Source organism: Nerophis ophidion, linkage group LG03, assembly GCF_033978795.1.
Source record: "Nerophis ophidion isolate RoL-2023_Sa linkage group LG03, RoL_Noph_v1.0, whole genome shotgun sequence".
NCBI lineage: Eukaryota > Metazoa > Chordata > Actinopteri > Syngnathiformes > Syngnathidae > Nerophis > Nerophis ophidion.
The window spans coordinates 69,783,326-69,803,762 of NC_084613.1; the positions used below are offsets into that span (position 1 = coordinate 69,783,326).

At 39.5% G+C, this 20,437-nt stretch overlaps 1 protein-coding gene across 4 annotated transcripts in view; it reads right to left on the bottom strand.

Moving 5' to 3' along the window:
• Nucleotides 1-1,395: 1,395 nt before the first annotated feature.
• fancm (FA complementation group M) overlaps nucleotides 1,396-20,437 on the bottom strand; it is a 99,819-nt gene continuing 80,777 nt past the window's right edge. For 3 of the 4 annotated variants that reach the window (XM_061895952.1, XM_061895953.1, XM_061895950.1), the window contains exons 15-24: nucleotides 17,813-17,901; nucleotides 16,895-16,960; nucleotides 16,709-16,786; nucleotides 16,403-16,568; nucleotides 14,247-14,353; nucleotides 13,796-14,163; nucleotides 12,181-12,277; nucleotides 4,686-4,989; nucleotides 4,212-4,509; nucleotides 1,396-1,836 (exon numbers count right to left, since the gene is read on the bottom strand). In XM_061895952.1, the coding sequence (XP_061751936.1) occupies nucleotides 1,716-1,836; nucleotides 4,212-4,509; nucleotides 4,686-4,989; nucleotides 12,181-12,277; nucleotides 13,796-14,163; nucleotides 14,247-14,353; nucleotides 16,403-16,568; nucleotides 16,709-16,786; nucleotides 16,895-16,960; nucleotides 17,813-17,901 (1,694 nt within the window). In that variant the 3' untranslated portion in view covers nucleotides 1,396-1,715. The remainder of the gene's footprint in view (nucleotides 1,837-4,211; nucleotides 4,510-4,685; nucleotides 4,990-12,180; nucleotides 12,278-13,795; nucleotides 14,164-14,246; nucleotides 14,354-16,402; nucleotides 16,569-16,708; nucleotides 16,787-16,894; nucleotides 16,961-17,812; nucleotides 17,902-20,437) is intronic. The other variant, XM_061895951.1, reaches the window with a different exon arrangement.

The window sequence follows — 20,437 nt, forward strand, 5'->3', positions numbered from 1 at the left end:
GACTGAAGCACTTTTTTTTTAAAGTTTTATTATTAAAAATAAACTATTATCCATTTCTACCGCTTGTCCCTTCATAATATCCTTACTTTTGCTACATTTCTTTATTTTATTGCTTTATAATTGTAAGTCTTAAGAATTTTGACTTTCTATTTTTGCATGTTATTTCTATAATTCTGAGTAATTTGTGATTTATTTTCAGTGTTCATAAGTACTTACTATTAAATTATTATTAATTATTAATAAATTATGAATTATTAACTCATATTGTTCATTAGTTGCTTGTTTGGTTCAATATGCAGTAATTATGAGTCTTAGCTATTATTTAATTATTTTTTATTATTTATCAATAATTATACTTATTACTATTCTTATACTAAACTAATTCCCTTTTTTCAATTTTAACGTTTATTGTACACTGAATATATCATTTAATGACTTGTTTAATTGTAATATTTACCCCCTCTTTAGCAAAAACATATTCTTAATCTCAATTGGTGAAGGTTGATATATATATATATATACACACACACGTATATAAATATACATCCATATATATGTATATATATACATATATGTATATAAATACATATATATATGCACACAAATATAGTGTCTGTAGATATATTTACATACACACATTTATATGTGTATGTACTGTATATATATATATATATATATATATATACATACATATACATATATAGTATATATAGGAATAAATATCTATACATATGTATATATACACATACATATATACAGTATATATATATATATATACACACACAGTATATATATATACAGAAGTTACAGGTATATACACTATATAAATATATATATATATATATACATACTGCAGCACGGTGAAACAGGGTTAGTGCATATGCCTCACAATACAAAGGTCCTGAGTTCAATCCCGGGCTCGGTATCTTTCTGTGTGGAGTTTACATGTCCTCCCCGTGACTGCGTGGGTTTCCTCCGGGTACTCCGGCTTCCTCCCACCTCCAAAGACATGCACCTGTGAATGTGAATGTTGTCTATCTGTGTTGGCCCTGTGATGAGGTGGCAACTTGTCCAGGATGTACGCAGCCTTCCGCCAGAATGCAGCTGTATATATACATATATACATACACATATGTATATATACTGTATGTGTGTATATATATATATACACAAATATAAATAATATTTATATAATACTTTTTTTTTTTATACATTTTTAATTTAAATGTATTCCTGTGAATTTAATATGAGTCAATATGTGGTTCAATATACTACTGATAATGTTAGAATTTTAGGATGATATGCAAATATTTTATGTACATATCTAATGAAAATGAACAATACACAACTGTGTATAATATACATGAACACAACAAAAACACATTCCGGTACCTATCATGGTTGCATACAAAAATAACACTTTATTACACTGATTGCAATGTACATTTTTTGGGCTTTATGCATAAGTTTACATTATCATGGTAGTACCAGTTACAGTATATTACAGTAGTTATAAGCGCTTACAAATAAATATTGCTATGTAGAGCAGAATGTTACAATAAGCTAACTGGTCCTGTCCAGTTTGTTGTATTTTGAGTTTATAACATAATTAAGCTCAAAATGCAGTTGAGTAGTGCAAAAAACAAAAACAAAAAACAAACAAAATAAAGAAGAAACGATTCCCTGAGAGTGTTTATGTATTTTGTCTCCTACCGCTAGCAGCCTTTTCCTCCTGAGTCCATGAGGAAGGCGTCACAGTTGTAGCGCAGGAAGCGGTAGATCTCCTCGGCTCTGACTCGACTCATGCCGCCTCCTTCCTCTATGCTTTCCACAGAGCTGCAGGCGCCAGAAGATTACACACATTTTATTCAGTGAATTTACTTTCAATTTTCCCTAATAACAAGCATTTGTTGGTATTTGCGGCACACTACCGACCTGATCCAGCAGATGGCTCTCTAGTAAAAAAAATGCTTAAATGTGGCATTCAAGTGTAAAGTCATGTTATTTTTTAAATGACCCAGAGGGACAAGTGGTAGAAAATAGATGAATGGATGGATCTTTTTTAAGTTATGTGTCTGACTCACTCGCTACGACTGTGCCGCCTCTCCCCGTCCTTTCTCTGATGTGTGAGGCAGACTTTACAAAATCTGCCCGGCAACACACGGTTGCATTATTCCTTGGATTGGGGGGGAAATCGTTAGGAACAAGCAGTAGAAAATGGATGGATGGAGTATGCCTTGCTCAGTGGTTAGAGTGTCAGCCCTGAGACTGGAAGGTTGAAAGTTCAAACCCCGGCCGAAAATCGGACCCATTACCTCCCTGCTTGGCACTCAGCCTCAAGGGTTGGAATTGGGGGTTAAATCACCAAAATGATTCTCGAGCGCAGCCACCGCTGCTACTCACTACTCCCCTTACCTCCCAGGGGGTGGAACAAGGGGATGGGTAGAATGCAGAGGATAATTTCACCACATATAGTGTGTGTGTGACTATCAGTGGTACTCTGACCATAACTGTTACCATACCAACTTTATTCATAAAGCCGGTTCCTAGTTGGGACGTTTTGGACGACGTTTCATGTGTTTAGTTTTTTTCTGCCTGACACTTGCTATCAAACTTAAGTTGATGTTAAAATGTGACTAAAGGCCTACTGAAACCCACAACTACCCACCACGCAGTCTGATAGTTTATATATCAACGATGAAATATTAACATTGCAACACATGCCAAAACGGCCTTTTTAGTTTACTAAATTACAATTTTAAATTTCCCCCGGAGTGTCCTGTTGAAAACGTCGCGGAATGATGACGCTTATGTTGACGTGTGCTTGTGACGTTATTGGTTGTAGCGGACATTTTATCCCAGCACCACTCACGGCTATAAGTCGTCCGATTTAATCGCATAACTCCACAGTATTTTGGACATCTGTGTTGCTGAATCTTTTGCAATTTCTTCAATTAATAATGGAGACTATAAAGAAGGATGCTGTTGGTGGAAAGCGGTGGATTGCGGCCGGTGTTTCATTGTTTGTTGTGAAGCTTTAATATGGAACAGAACGGTCGAGTGAACATGTTTCTCTACCACATGTCAACCGGCATGTTTCGCTGAGAAAATTGTGGTAATAAGTCGGCTCTTACTGTAAACATGAGCGGAGCTTGTGTCGTTCTTCCTGCAGCTGTCAAAGAGGAAGCTGCGACTTTCTTGGCTCCTCCATGGCTTCCCTCAGAGACACTGGCGGTCACCACACCCCTCTACTTCCAGGTATGACTTTATAATCTCACTAAAACACTAATAACACAATAAGCAGATAAGGGACTTTCCAGAATTCCATCCATCCATCCATTTTCTACCGCTTATTCCTTTTCGGGGTCGTGGAGGGCGCTGGCGCCTATCTCAGCTACAATCGGGCGGAAGGCGGCGTACACCCTGGACAAGTCGCCACCTCATCACACTGCCAACACAGATAGACAGACAACATTCACACTCACATTCACACACTAGGGCCAATTTAGTGTTGCCAATCAACCTATCCCCAGGTGCATGTCTTTGGAAGTGGGAGGAAGCCGGAGTACCCGGAGGGAACCCACGCATTCACGGGGAGGACATGCAAACTCCAGACAGAAAGATCCCCAGCCTGGATTTGAACCCAGGACTGCAGGACCTTCGTATTGTGAGGCAGACGCACTAACCCCTCTGCCACCGTGAAGCCCCTTTCCAGAATTATCCAAGTAAATGTGTCTAATAACATCTGAATCGCTCCCACTCCCCTCTAGTCTTTTTTTTTCTTCCTCTTCTAGTCCTTCACTCTCACTATCCTCATTCACGAATCTTTCATCCTCGCTCAAATTAATGGGGAAATCGTCGCTTTCTCAGTCCGAATAGCTCTTGCTGCTGGAGGCTAAGATTATAAACAATGTTCAGATGTGAGGAGCTCCACAACCTGTGACGTCACGCGCACATCGTCTGCTACTTCCGGTAAAGGGCAAGGCTTTTTTATTAGCGACCAAAAGTTGCGAACTTTATCGTCGATGTTCTCTACTAAATACCTTTCATCAAAAATATGGCAATATCGCGAAATGACCAAGTATGACACATAGAATGGACCTGCTATCCCCGTTTGAATAAGAAAATTTAATTTCAGTAGGCCTTTAAGTGAATACAACAGTTTGACCCTGGAACTGACTATTTCTTTGACAGCAGACCAAAGTGTGTACCTGTTGACGAACTGTGCGACGGAGCAGAAGTTGCGGCTCATGTTGAGAGCGTGGACGTAGTTGACGGAGGGCAAGCCGGAGTACAGCTGCAGGGCCTGCTGCTGGTGATGACCTTTGACCTCCGAGGGCGGCGTGACGATGCCCTGGCCCTTGCGCCGCTCCAGCTGCGCCAGCTCAGCCAGCAGGGAGGCACTCTGTTCGGCGCCGTCGCTCCACAGCAGGCGCACGCCGGTCCGCACCAGCGCCGCCAGCGTGCCGTCATAGCAACGAGTGCGCTGGAAGGGACGAGACGTATCGCCTGGTGGGAGATTGGACGAGGACAAAAAGTGATTACACAACCCCACTGATGGATTTTGAGAGCCGCCATGTTGCAAAAAAGCTGTTTTTTTTTTTTTTAACATAAACGCATTTAAAGCTGTCTCTCCTGAACGCTAATAACAAGATGGTGGCCTTTCTGTTTGGACTGAGACTCACCCGGCCTGGTTTTGTCCCTCTCCACGATCAAACACACGCGCTCAAACGCCTCCTGCATGCCGTTCACCCTCTCAGCCAATCGTTTGCGGTTGTGCGCGAAGGCCAAGTCGGACTGGCTGTGGCGCTCCACCGCCATGCGCCCGCTGACGATGAAGTAGCTGCCGTCAAGCGAGCAGACGTGCACCGCGGCGCGGTGGCGTTGGCGAAGGCCGGTCACCACCTCCACGGCGCCACTGATGCAGCGACTGTCCACTAGGATGCAGACTGGATGCTCGGAGACATCCAAGTTGACGAATGGAAGCTCCTGCAGATGAAAAGATGGAACATGTGAGGACATTTTCTCCTTTTTGAGACACAACATGTGAAGACTATTTGCCTTAACAGGAAGTAGGTTTGCATACACACATTGCAACCCCGAAAGCAGACCTGGGCAAATTAAGGCCCGGGGACCACATGCGGCCCGTTAAAGGGGAACATTATCACAATTTCAGAAGGGTTAAAACCAATAATAATCAGTTCCCAGAGGCTTATTTTATTTTTCGAAGTTTTTTTCAAAATTTTACCCATCATGGAATATCCCGAAAAAAGGCTTTAAAGTGCCTGATTTTCGCTATCTGTAAATCCAGCCGTCCATTTTCCTGTGACGTCCCATAGTGACGCCAATACAAACAAACATGGCGGATAGAACAGCAAGATATAGCAACATTAGCTCGGATTCAGACTCGGATTTCAGCGGCTTAAGCGATTCAACAGATTACGCATGTATTGAAACGGATGGTTGGAGTATGGAGGCAGATAGCGAAAACGAAATTGAAGAAGAAACTGAAGCTATTGAGCGAATAGCGGTTTAGCTCGGTTGGTAGAGTGGCCGTGCCAGCAACTTGAGGGTTGCAGGTTCGATTCCCGCTTCTGCCATCCTAGTCACTGCCGTTGTGTCCTTGGGCAAGACACCTGACCCACCTGCTCCCAGTGCCACCCACACTGCTTTAAATGTAACTTAGATATTGGGTTTCACTTTGTAAAGCGCTTTGAGTCACTAGAGAAAAAGCGCTATATAAATATACTTCACTTCACTTCACTTTAGCTATAGAAATTATTCGGCGATCACCTTCTAACCAACGATTGCATCTTTTGATCACTGGAGCAACTTAAATCCTTGGATTGGTAAGTGTTTGTTTGGCATTAAATGAGGGTGGAGGGAAAGGCTGGATGCAAATATAGCTACAAATGTACATACAGCTAGCCTAAATAGCATGTTAGCATCGATTACCTAACAGTCATGCCGTGACCTAATATGTCTGATTAGCACATAAGTCAATAACATCAACGAAACTCAGCTTTGTGATTTCGCTGACTTTATCGTTGGAAATGCATCTGCTTTGAGTGTCGCAGGATATCCACACATCTCTGTCGTAGTATCGCTATCGGCGGTAAAATGTGCAGGATAAACGAGTGACTTTCGCATCTTTTGACACTGGTGCAACTTGAATCCGTCGATTGGTATGTGTTTGTTTGGCATTAAATGTGGGTGAAAGGAAAGGCTGGATGCAAATATAGCTACAAATGAGGCATAACGATGCAATATGTACATACAGCTAGCCTTAATAGCATGTTATTGTCGATTAGCATGCCGTCCTAATCGATGTACACTCCACATAAGTCATCTTGATCGTGTTGTTACACCCTCCGACAACACACCGACGAGGCATGATGTCTCCAAGGTACGGAAAACAGTCGAAAAAACGGAAAATAACAGAGCTGATTTGACTTGTGTGTGTAATGTGTTTGAGAAAATGGCGGATTGCTTCCCGTTGTAACGTCACAGGTGAAAGGTCATTGCTCCGACAGCGAACAATTGAAAGGCGTTTAATTCGCCAAAATTCACCCTTTTAGAGTTCGGAAATTGGTTAAAAAAACATTTGGTCTTTTTTTGCAACATCAAGGTATATATTGACGCTTACATAGGTCTGGTGATAATGTTCCCCTTTAAGCTTTTCAATCTGGCCAGCTGGACATTCCCAAATATTTTTTTTAGATCTTTAAGATGAAAAGTGCAGCTGCCGTTATGATGTGCAGTGATGTTTTTTTACCATAAGTGATTAAGTAATTACCATAAGTCTTGAACTATAAAACATACTTCAATGGGTGGAATCTGCGCTTTTGCATGATATTTTAGTGACTAGTGTTGTCCTGATACCAATATTATTTTGATACATTTCGGTACTTTTTACATAAAGGGGACCAGAAAAAATTGTATTATTGGCTTTATTTTAACCAAAAATCTTAGGGTGTGGCGGACCAGTACTTTTCAGAGGCGGTATGGTACCGACTATAATTCATTAGTATCGCGGTACTATACTTACACCCGTATACCGTACAATCCTAGTACTTATTATGGTAATCTAGGTCACAGCAGGTCAGACGAGGCACCTAGCAGTGTGGGTGGGGAGCGTTTCCATAGAATGTTTCCAGAGCAGCCAGCCGGAAAGGTGGGTGTCAGGGACAGTCGTGGAAGGAGATTTTTACAAGAAAGTTCTAAAGCTTAGTGATGTATCACATATATCAAATTGTAGATGTTTTTTTACCCTTCATCTCATGTTTCCCTTTGTTTGTTGCATTTTTGTTGCATTTGACCTGATTGTACAATATGTCGATTGAGAGGGGCTGTGACGATCATATGTTCTCAAAATTCTGAGTTTTATCGTTCATAGAAAAATTTAAATTCCATTCCGTTTTTAAGGCGGTCTGTCACATTTTTAGCATTCAATCAGACTTCATTGTGGGGTTTTGTATTAGTTTTCCTAAAAATAAATATACCGGCTCCCAGACAAATGTTTTTCTCTAAATTTGGCCCCTGACTCAAAATAATTGCCCAGGCCTGCCCTGAAGTAAGGAAGGCCAAAATGTAATTCTTAAACATTATCACTAAAATGTGTCACTATTTATAATTGGAATTAAATACATAAATGTGTCGTCAACATATTTAATGTAAAATCACATTCAACAATTTCAGATTATTGATTTAATTATTTCATGATTTAGATAATAATTTACTTAATTACTTGAATATTTAGTTGATGACACATTTAGGTTAGTATTTAAAGATTGTTTTAATTATTAAATGTTGTCCCATTTTGGCATTTATTTTATCTGTCAAACTCAGCTTTGGTGGGCGGATCCTAACACCTGATTGGTTACTTGGTACTTCCACTTGCAATGGTGGTTGACAAGATTTGTTAGCCCCGCCTACTTATTTTGACCGATAATTATCTTTTTTATTATTGACAGAGAAAACTAATTCATTTAGTGCTGACAAGGGTCGAATGGGCCAAAAATTAATAAATGAATATTTTAAATCATTACTTAAATTGTCAATCGTTAATTACTTTTTTAAACAACTAAATATAGAATTATGAAATTAATAATGAATTAAATGATTATAGAATCAAAACAACACATTTAGGTAATTATTTAAAGATGTATTTACTTTTGTCCTATTTGGCCCTCCAAATTTTCAAACCCCTAACACCTGATTGGTTACCCACCACTTCCACTTGCAATGATTGGACAAGATTTGTCTTAGCCCCGCCCTTTTCCTTTGACGACTGAGTTTGACAGGGCCGTATAGGCCAAAGAGGACAGAATTTAGAAAAAAAAGAAAAAGAAAAAAAGAAATATTAAAAAAAAGAAAAAAAGAAATAAATATATATATATATATATATATATATATATATATATATATATATATATATATATATATATATAAATATATATATATTTTTTTATAATTATTTGTCATTATGTGGCATTCATTAATTAAATCATTATTTCATGTGATAAATAAAAACATCATAAATTAAGTTGTGAAATAAATAAATCAACAAATTACATTGCGAAATAATCATCATAATCATCAAATAATTAAATCAATATTAAATGAAAATTGTGAAATAATTAGTAAAATCATAAACTAGTGATTTTTGATTAAAAAATGTAATGATTAAATGTATTTTTTACATTAAATAAATTAATTACACATTTACCTTTTTTAACTCCAAAACAACACATTAAATCATTTAAATGGACATTTATTTATTGGATTGTGTCCCAATTGGCCAGTCATACTAACGTCATACAATTTGGGGGACTATAAGGGGGAAATGTGATGATAGCCATAGAATTGGTAACATCAGCGGCCGAGTGGTTTGAATGTCTGCCCTGAGACTGGGAGGTTGTGAGTTCAAACCCCGGCCGAGTCATACCAAAAACTACAAAAAATGGGACCCATTGCCTCCCTGCTTGGCACTCAGCATCAAGGATTGGAATTGTGGGTTAAATCACCAAAATGATTCCCGAGCGCGGCTCATGCTGCTGATCACTGCTCCCCTCACCTCCCAGGGGGTGAACAAGATGATGGGTCAAATGCAGAGGACAAGTTTAACCACACCCAGTGTATGTGTGACAATCATTGGAACTTTAACTTAACTTTTAACTTTATTGATATACCATAATATTAGTATAGCAACAAAAGTGGCAAACAAAGTTTAAGTCATCATAACCAGTCAGACAATAGTCTTTACTTGCATGTCTGTCCCACGACATCAAATGGGGACTCGCCATTGTATTATTTCCTGTTTATATTGCTGAACTGTCCGCTCACTTCTTTTTACACGCGTAAAACGAGAACAATGTATAATCGCCTCACAGTATTATTAATTAATCAAACAAAGGGCCAATTGTTGATTATCGATAATTACCAACAAACTGATTGAATCAGAAGTCAAAGAGACAAGCTGATATTAAAGCTCAACTTGGAATACGTTTTTGCATCAAATAATATTCAAATGCATGCGATACCAATGTTATGTCAATATTGAAAAACATTTAGCAAGAAAGATTATAACCGACGCATATGATTTCCAGGCATCAAATAATGCTTTATGTTTGACACCTAAAGCTTGGCTAAAATTGAATTAAAAACTGTACAGATCATTAAAGGCCTACTGAAATGAGATTTTCTTATTCAAACGGGGATAGCAGGTCCATTCTATGTGTCATACTTGATCATTTCGCGATATTGGCATATTTTTGCTGAAAGGATTTAGTGGAGAACATCCACGATAAAGTTCGCAATTTTTGGTCGCTAATAAAAAAGCCCTGCCTGTACTGGAAGTAGCGGACGATGTGCGCGTGACGTCACAGGTTGTGGAGCTCCTCACATCCCCACATTGTTTACAATCATGACCACCAGCAGCGAGAGCGATTCAGACCGAGAAAGCGACGATTTCCCCATTAATTTGAGCGAGGATGAAAGATTTGTGGATGAGGAAAGTGAGAGTGAAGGACTAGAAAAAAAAAAAGAAAAAAAAAAGACTATACAGTGGGAGCGATTCAGATGTTATTAGACAAATTCACTAGGACAATTCTGGAAAATCCCTTATCTGCTTACTGTTACTAGTATTTTAGTGAGATTATATGGTCGTACCTGTACAACCTGAAGGTCGGCCCAGCACCGTTCTTCAGCACCAGTCGACGGGTGGTGGCGATGACCATCTCTGCCCTTCGCAAGGAACCCTTTTCGAAACACGATCTTTTGAAATGATCGCTGCATAATACACTGTACTTTGTGTGTGTCGTCCAATCCAATAGCAATAGTGTGCGGCAAGAAAGTGTCGTAAACCTGCCACTTTTGTCAACGGAATTTGGAACAGCAGGGAGAAAAAAAAGCCAGAGGGGTGTAGCCACAGGTGTGGTGACCGCCAGTGTCTCCGAGGGAAGCCATGTTTCTCGACGAGGCGAAGGCTGCTGGTGGGGCCGGGCTGAGATTTTAATTTTTTTTCCCTCCTCCACGGTGGAAGCATCCGACGGTCGGGGGCGGCCGGTGGGAGGAGGCAAGAGAGTCTGCACCAGCCTCTTTGAAAGGTGCAGGAGGAATGACGCAAGCTCTCTGCTCATGTCTAAGGTAAGAGCCGAATTATTACCACCATATTCTCACCGAAACCTGCCGGTTGACATGTGGTAGGGAACCGTGTTCGCTTGACCGCTCTGTTCCATAGTAAAGCTTCACCGTCATCTTTCGGGAATGTAAACAATGAAACACCGGCTGTGTTTGTGTTGATAAAGGCGGCCGCAATACACCGCTTCCCACCTACAGCTTTCTTTTTTGACATTTTCATAATTCATTGAACAAATTGCAAAAGATTCAGCAACACAGATGTCCATAATACTGTGGAATTATACGATAAAAACAGACGACTTATAGCTGGAACAAAATGTCCTCTACAATGCGTGACGTCACGCGCATGCGTCACCATACCGCGACGTTTTAGCAGGATACTTCCATGCGAAATTTAAAATTGCAATTTAGTAAACTAAACCGGCCGTATTGGCATGTGTTGCAATGTTAAGATTTCATCATTGATATACAAACTATCAGACTGCCTGGTTGGTAGTAGTAAACTAAATTGTTTCAGTAGGCCTTTAAAGGCCTACTGAAAGCAATTTAGTTTACTAAATTGCAATTTTAAATTTCCCGGGAGTTTTTTGTTGAAAACGTCACGGAATGATAACGTGTACGCATGACGTCATGGACTGTAAGGAAATATTAGCGCTGCGCACACACACAGCTAAAAGTCGTCTGCTTTAACCGCATAATTATACAGTATTTTGGACATCTGTGTTGCTGAATCTTTTGCAATTTGTTCAATTAATAATGGAGAAGTCAAAGTAGGAAGATGGAGTTGGAAAGCTTTAGCCTTTAGCCACACAAACACATGGTGATTCCTTGTTTAAAATTCCCGGAGGTGAAGCTTTCCTATGGATCAGAGCGGTCAAGCGAACATGGTTCCCGACCACTTGTCAACCAGCAGTTTTCGGTGAGAAAATTGTGGTAAAAAGTCGCCACTTACTGGAGATCAGCTGAGCTTGTGCCGTCCATACAGCTGCCGTCGACTTCCCTCAGACACTGGCCTGAAGACACCCGTGGACAAACCCCCAGGTAATATTAAACTCACTAAAACACTAGCAACACAATAGACAGATCGCCTTTTTTTTTTTCTAGCCCTTCGCTATCAATATCCTCAAACACGAATCGTTCATCCTTGCTCAAATTATTGGGGAAATTGTCGTTTTCTTGGTCCGAATAGCTCTTTTTGTTGGAGGCTCCCATTAAAAACAATGTAAGGATGTGAGGATCCCTCACACGGGTGACGTAATCGTCTGCGACTTCCAGTAAAGGCAAGGCTTTTCTATTAGCGACCAAAAGTTGCAAACTTTATCGTCGATGTTCTCTACTAAATCCTTTCAGCAAAAATATGGCAATATCGCGAAATGATCAAGTATGACACATAGAATGGACCTGCTATCCCCGTTTAAATAATAACATCTAATTTCAGTAGGCCTTTAAAGTTTGATGTTAGCAACAGTTTGACTTTGGAACAGATTATTTATATTTTCATTATTTTCTATAGGAAATGTTTTATATTAGTATTTTTACCTGATGATGTTTGCTGGATGCCACTTGTGACTCTGATGGCGTGACAAAGTCCAACTGGTCAGACAGCAGATGTTGATTTTCTATCCTCTGGCGACACCTGCAGGAGAGCACAAGCACTGAGTGGAAGAGTATTCAATTAACTTACCATGTTTTGGAGCTGTGGGACGAAACCCATGCAAAGAGGTCTAAGCAGGATTTGAACACAGGAGCAACAGTAGGTGTGTGGCTGTGCCGCCATTTTTGTTGCTGTTGTTGTTCTTACCTCAACCAATGTTGGCATAAAAATTAGATACGATATCGAATCAAAATATCAAACAGGATATTGCCTAGATGTTGCCCAAATGAATGGATAATGACGCACAAGTGATGACCTCATCAGCTAGCAAAAACTTGCTAGCTCAGTAGGTCGGCGGTCCCATTGTTTTTGTTCTGTTATGAATACCGTATTTTCCTGACTATAAGCCGTTACTTTTTTCCTACGCTTCGAACCCTGCAGCTTATAACTCATTTATGGATTTTTATGGATTTTTATTCGCTAATAGCCTTTATGTTTTTATTCAACAAAAAGCTTTTATAAAGCACCCACAGAGAGACTGAAGAGGTGTGTTATTGTTTGTGCTATGGTGCCATCTTTTGGATGAGTTTTCTCACCGCTGGTGCTGCGGGTCAAACATCTACATTACAACATTTCCTTTCGTTTAGTGCTTTGAACCGGAAGTACACGTCTACTACTCGTTGTTTCTTCATTTATCACTCCAAGCAACGTTTGACAGTTTTATAATATAAAACTGTTTCTTCATTTATCACTCCAAGCAACGTTTGACAGTTTTATAATATAACTAAAACAATTCATACCTGCTAAACAATCACATGTTTGATAGTAGTGTTTTCATGCATATTTGAAATGTAATGTGCTATTGAAATGCAATCACGCTAGTGTTGTTATCATTAGTTAATATGATAACACGTTTACAAGTGTCTGTCATTTCATAATGTATATATATGTGGCTTACTCAGTGGCTTAGTGGTTAGAGTGTCCGCCCTGAGATCGGAAGGTTGGGAGTTCAAACCCCGGCCGAGTCATACCAAAGACTATAAAAAAAATGGGACCCATTGCCTCCCTGCCTGACACTCAGCATCAAGGGTTGGAATTGGGGGTTAAATCACCATAAATGATTCCCGGGCGCGGCACCGCTGCCTCACTTCCCAGTGGGTGATAAAAGGGGATAGGTCAAATGCAGAGGACAAATTTCACCACACCTAGTGTGTGTGTGACAATCATTGGTACTTTAACTTTAACTTATTGTCCTGTGCGGCTAATACATGAAAAATTGTTTTCTTCCAGAATTTAGTGGGTGTGGCTTATATACTGATGTGCTCTACAGTCCGGAAAATATGGTAATTGTTCTATTGCTACCATGTTTACATTATGATTGCACTGATTTATCGCAAATTGTGATGCCATGTTTGTTTATAAATAAAGTATGTGGGGGAAAAAAGTATTAAAAAGTAGGTCTGTGGTCTGGAATTGATACCAATTGATATCGGAACAGTATAAATATAAAGTATAATATAATATAAAGTTAATAAAGCCTATATCAACATCTACAGTTACCTCTCATTTTGCTGTTGTTCTCGAATCAACGACACCTTTGAAGAGGACCTCTGCTCCTTTTTAAGTTTGACGCCAGCCTGTGGTGTGGCGGGGGCATCCTCCTCTTCCTCCTCACTGGAATCTGCCAAGCGGAGAATTCGGCCACGTTTGCCCCTCTGCCCAGGGGGACATGGCGCTGCGCCGCTCGTCTTGGCCTTGTGCAAGAAGACGCGCCGCCGTGTGGCGTACTGCCTCTTCCCGTCCACGTACGAGTCCTCCGGCATGAGTTCAACAGCTTCCTCTTGGGCCTCACCCTCAAAGCTCTCTTCCTCCGCCTCGCTGCCAACCACAAAACTGTCTTCTGCGTATGTCTCGTCCACCTCGGGCACCTGCAGGCCAAGAGAGCGGAACAAAAGAGTGTGGCTGTCTCTTTAAAACCTGACTTTGACGATTTGGCGCGTTTGAAGTCTACCTGTGAGAAGATGTCCGCGTTGTAATGCTTTCTGTGGGACATTTTGAACCTGCCCGCGACGACAGGACTTCTCACAGACTTCAAGTATATTCCGTGTATCTCTGAGTCTGACGGTGGACAATCAGACAGGAACAAAATTATTGCGACAAACCACTTGGGATTTGGACCATCTTACTAAGACATTTTGAAGAACTCCATGCTTTGCTGAGTTGCATAAAGTGATGATTGGATGAAGCCCATCAAGAACATATAGCGGTGGTTTTGTAATTCAAAACAGAGAGGCAGGAAACCGACAAAGCCGAGCAGCAGCGATCGCATCAGTTCGATTGCTAACAAACAATGGAGAAAAATGAGAGCACAGTTTTATAGGCACGGGTACCGAATTTGGTATAGATTCACGTAAAATCAAACGATACCATATTTCGTTAACTTTGTTGCACGTGACGACACATCCGGTTGCAGACTCGGCGCCGGATTAACTAAGGCAGTGGCAAACAGGCATATTTATAACCAAATGCCTCTAAGTAATGTTATAATTATCCATGCCAACAAGTTAAGCATGCCTGACAGAAAGTGCTCAAAAGTAAGACTTCACTTACCACTAGCTGGAATCCACATACCACATTTTGAGAATCACTGCTCTAAAAGTACTCCTATTTACACTACAGGCCTAATTTACTTAAGGTTTGTGTGAACTAAAACACGTGCAAACCTAATAGCACACGCAAAGCTGATCTACTAGATGTGTGCAAAGTGGTTTGCGTCTGTTAAGAGAGCACAATATCAATCAATCAATGTTTACTTATATAGCCCTAAATCACTAGTGTCTCAAAGGGCTGCACAAACCACAACACGAACCACTATGACATCCTCGGTAGGCCCACATAAGGGCAAGGAAAACTCACACCCAGAATAAGGCGTGCAATCCATTTTACGTATCTGTCTTCATGAATATGCAAAATATATGCTATGCTTAAAAATGCCCACATTACTGGTGGGAGAAGATGCAAATATGGTTATTTAGCACACGCAATGTGATTTATAAACACACATCATTGTTACGCAAGCACTATTTAGCATTTCATTTAGTAAGTTAGAAGGAGGTGCAAACTGACAGTTCCACACACGGCTGCAAGATCAGGGCTTGCTCTGCACAGACAAGAACCCGCCGTCCTACGTGTGTGGGTCAATATTTAGGATGGTCAGTGATAAAAATAAAAAATAAACATATTGTCTATTCAGCAGCATCATTTTATAATTATATAGTGGCTAGAGGACTTAAGGGACTGATTAAAACAAATTCAATGTATGCATTTTTGTGTCATTTAGTGTTTTTTATGACATTAGTCTGTTTAAATTAAAGTTAAAGTACCAATGATTGTCACACACACCTTAGGTGTGGCGAAATTATTCTCTGCATTTGACTCATCACCCTTGATCACCCCCTGGGAGGTGAGGGGAGCAGTGGGGAGCAGCGGTGGCTGTGCCCGGGAATAATTTTTGGTAATTTAACCCCCAATTCCAACCCTTGATGCTGTGTGTCAAGCAGGGAAGTAATGGGTCCCATCTTATATAGTCTTTGGTATGACTCGGTCGGGGTTTGAACTCACAACCTACCGATCTGAGGGCGGACACTCTAACCACTTCTCATAGAAATTAAAATATTTTTTAAAAGAAAAAAACTTTATTAAGCATGCATTCTTTTGCGTCTTGAGTGGGGTAAGTGCAGTCTTTCTCCAATGACCGCACTTTCCGCGGAGAAAATCTCAAATTAAAATGTGGTTTCATTGTAGATGCACTGCTTCTAAAATGCCCAGAAAAAATGGTAGATGTCTACTGCTTTGCATTTGAAAACATAGCAAAACTTCACAGGTAGGAGCATGATAACATGAATGTGTAGTAAATGAGAATGTGTCTGTGGTGATGCGCTATATAGTACATGCAAAATCCTCATTTAAATAAGTGGGTCTGCATCAATTTACAATTGCACACACAGTGTCAATAAACCACACGCAACATGCCCACTAACAGTACACGCTATTTTATAGGTTGCACACGCTGTTTAGGGTGTGGTCTTTGGATTTTAGTAAATCCGGTTATATTTGTACATTTCCCAGTACTGAAAAAAAAATCAGTCTATGTTTGTGGTGCTCTACCGTTAAGTCCCTGGGAAAGGTGTGTGTTGTCCACCACAAAGCCTTCCAGAGAGTGATTCAGATCTTCTTCATCCTCTTCATCAGATGACAGGTCCACTCCCTCCTCGTCCTCAGACAGCACCGCTTCCTCGTCCAGAAACTGACATCCCTTTCGGCCTTTGTTGCGCTGGAAACGGGGGAGCAACAAATGCAGGTGGGAAAAATGTCACAAGTGACGTAAGTGACATTTATGGAAGAAAAAAGGTGACATTGTCAGATAAGCTAATTTAATGGCATTTATGTTTTTTTTGTAACGGTGTGTCACACCTTGGTGTCCTTCAACTGTCTTCGTGTGACTACAGACTGAGTCTGGAAATCATCATCGTCACCTTCTGTTTCTTTAGACTGGAGGGAGGAGAAAAAAAAAAGCACAGGTACTGTTGTCATAGCGTGCATGATGCGAATGCATTGACATAGTATCAGTCATGTCACGTTTAATAAAGATAATGTCACCATAGTAAACGTAGTCACACATTTCCTACGCACAAGCGGCGAGTCCATGTCATGGAGGACTTTGGACTAGAGGAGGAAAAAACATGCGTTAGAGCACTACAACAAACCATGGCCCGGTCAATCCTGTTACTATGGAGTATTTCAGAACATACTAGTGCTTCCTGTGGAGGTTTCCCCAGACATGCTGGTTGTTGAAAGTACTAATGACAAAGGGCAGCACTCTCTGAACCTGATTATGTGTGTATATAATACTATTCATATGTCTCAAAAAAAATTTAAGCACATTCAAATTGCGATTTGTATTTATTTAAATTCAGAATTTTCGAGAATCGATTAAAAAAAAAAATGTTAGCTCATTTTTAGTTTTTTCTAAGAATAGCTATTTGAATTAAAACATTAAAATACTTTTATTGATATTGATACATACAGTATATATACACATATATATATATATTTTTATTTATGTGTCTTAATTGGATTATCCAGAGAATAGTGCTCGATACCGTGGTAGAGCGCATATGTGTGTGTGGGAAAAATCACAAGACTACTTCATCTCTACAGAACTGTTTCAATCAGGGGTTCCCTCAATCGTCAGGAGATTTTATTTAATTTAATATTTTTTATAAATCTCCTGACGATTGAGGGAACCCCTCTCACGAAAATGTAGAGATGAAGTAGTCTTGTGATTTTTTCCCCACACACACACACACACACACACACACATACATATATATATATATATATATATACACACACACATACACACTACAATAACTACAAAATTACATACCCTATACTATACATATTGTATGAATACAATGACTACATAATGACTTCAGCATGTATTTGCACATCCATTACTATAAAAACAAAGGCAATCAAGCTTGACTGAAGGAAGCATAACGAGTGTGGTCTCACCGCCTCGGGAGAAGACAATGGGTTGACCTTGTTCACATGTCTTCTCTTATGAATAATGACTTCCTCATCGCTGTCGGTGTGGCACTCAGCTAAAACAGAAAAGCAAGTAGATTCAACCCGACAATTAAACTGGTTTAAATGTAACTTAGATATTGGGTTTCACTATGTAAAGCGCTTTGAGTCACTAGAGAAAAAGCGCTATATAAATATAATTCACTTCACACTTCACTTAAACAAGTTTTTATTATTCATTTAAAATAATGAATATCAATTATGTATATATTTATTATCCATGCAAACATTTTTTAAAGAATATTCAATTTTTTAAATTTACTGACCCATCTTTAGAAATCTGTATTTTAAGACAAAAAAATGTTAAAATCAATCAGTTTTTGTTAAATAATGTAAATACAAGTAAAATAATAACTGCAATAGTTTCATAATTTCACCAATCTCCTAAAATCAGTATTGACATTTTTTTGTAGTTCACGAATTTGCCAAGAACCTTTTTTCCCTAGTGTGTGTGAGTTACAGGGAGAACATCTCTGACTCACTTGACTTTTAGCAACAAAAATAAATAAATAATTATAAGTTATATATAGTATAAATAGTGTCTTATAATCAGGTCAATATGGTATTAATACAAAAGAACCTCTATTTACGAACCCCTTATTGTACAAACTTTTCAAATTAGGAGCCACAGCCCGATTGAAAATATGATTTTGTGTAAGAACCTTGTCTCAGTATACAAACGTTTCATCCACCCATTGTGTGCCCGGCCACCCTTGTGGGGGGGCTGATCGATCTCAGGTGCTTATTTAGTAGGCATAACCGTGCTGTCATTAGCTACTTTGTTATTTTGTGTGCTTTTTAAGTGTTTTTATCCTAATTTTTACAGTTTTTCTAGCTAGTCTAAAGTCAGCAATGGACATGCAAAGATTAGCATTCAGGAAGTGTCCGCAGCTTTGTTAACACTGGCAACCTCTGTCTCTTTCGGTGCAGGCCAATACGTTCTACCGACAAGGTAAAGTGGATTTTATTTTTTTATTCTTAATCATAATAGTGGCCAGGCTGTTAAAAGTTAAAGTGTATTGATTTCAAACTGTGAGTGCACCACAGTGCTAGTGACAGTGTGTGTGTGTATGTGTGCGTATGGGCAGGGCGGCTGTAAAAAAGGATCAGTTGAAAGGCCTACTGAAACCCACTACTACCGACCACACAGTCTGATAGTTTATATATCAATGATGAAATATTAACATTGCAACACATGCCAATACGGCCGGTTTAGTTTACTAAATTACAATTTTTAATTTCCTGTTGAAAACGTCGCGGAATGATGACGCGTGTTTGTGACGTTATTGGTTGGAGGGGACATATTCTTACGGCTAAAAGTCGTCTCTTTTCATTGCGCAATTACACAGTATTTTGGACATCTGTGTTGCTGACTCTTTTGCAATTTGTTCAATTAATAATGGAGACTATAAAGAAGAATGCTGTTGGTGGAAAGCGGTGTATTGCAGCTGCCTTTAGCACCGAAACACAGCCTGGTGTTTCTTTGTTTGTTGTGAAGCTTTAACACTGAGCGGTCAAGCGAACATGTTTCTCTACGTCAACCAGCAAGTTTTTGGATGGGAAAATTGTGATATTAAGTCGGCTCTTACCGGAGACTTGAGTGGATTACGCGACCTCATCCTGCAGCTCAAAAAAGGCAGCTGTGATCTTGGTTCCTCGGCTTCTGTCAGAGACACTGGAGTTCACCGCAGCCATCCAACTCTCAGGTATGACTTTATAATCTCACTAAAATATTATTAACACAATAAGCAGATAAGGGATTTTCAAAAATTATCCTAGTAAATGTGTCTAATTATATCGGAAAACCTCCCACTGCCGGCGCCTGGAGCCGTCGCCTTTTTTTTTATTAGTGCTTCACTCTAACTTTCCTCATTCACAAATCTTTCATCTTTGCTCAAATTAATGGGAAAATCGTCGCTTTTTCGGTCCGAATTGCTCTTACTACTCTTAAACAATGTGAGGATGTAACTTAGATATTGGGTTTCACTATGTAAAGCGCTTTGAGTCACAAGAGAAAAGCGCTATATAAATATAATTCACTTCACTTCACAGGAGCCCTCACACCGGTGACGTACCGCGCACATCATCTGCTACTTCCGGTACAGGCAAGGCTTTTTTTATTAACGACCAAAAGTTGCGAACTTTATCGTGGATGTTCTCTACTAAATCCTTTCAGCAAAAATATAGCAATATCGCGAAATGATTAAGTATGACACATAAAATGGACCTGCTATCCTCGTTTAAATGAGAAAATCTCATTTCAGTAGGCCTATAACTACTTCTTGTTTAGGCTTTACAGTATATTATGTTCAAAGTGTACAAACGTTTATTAAAATATTTGTCAAGGCCGGAACCAATTATTCATGTTTACATTGTTTGTTATGGAGAAATGTGCTTCAATATCTGAAGCAATTTAATCAGGTTCCACTGTAATGGTATTAAAAATATATTTTATTTAAAAAGGAATCTCCAAATAAAAGTGTGTGTAACTCTCTGCAGTTGAGTAAATAACCCCCCCGGATACTGAATGAGGAAATACAGGAAGTAACTTTT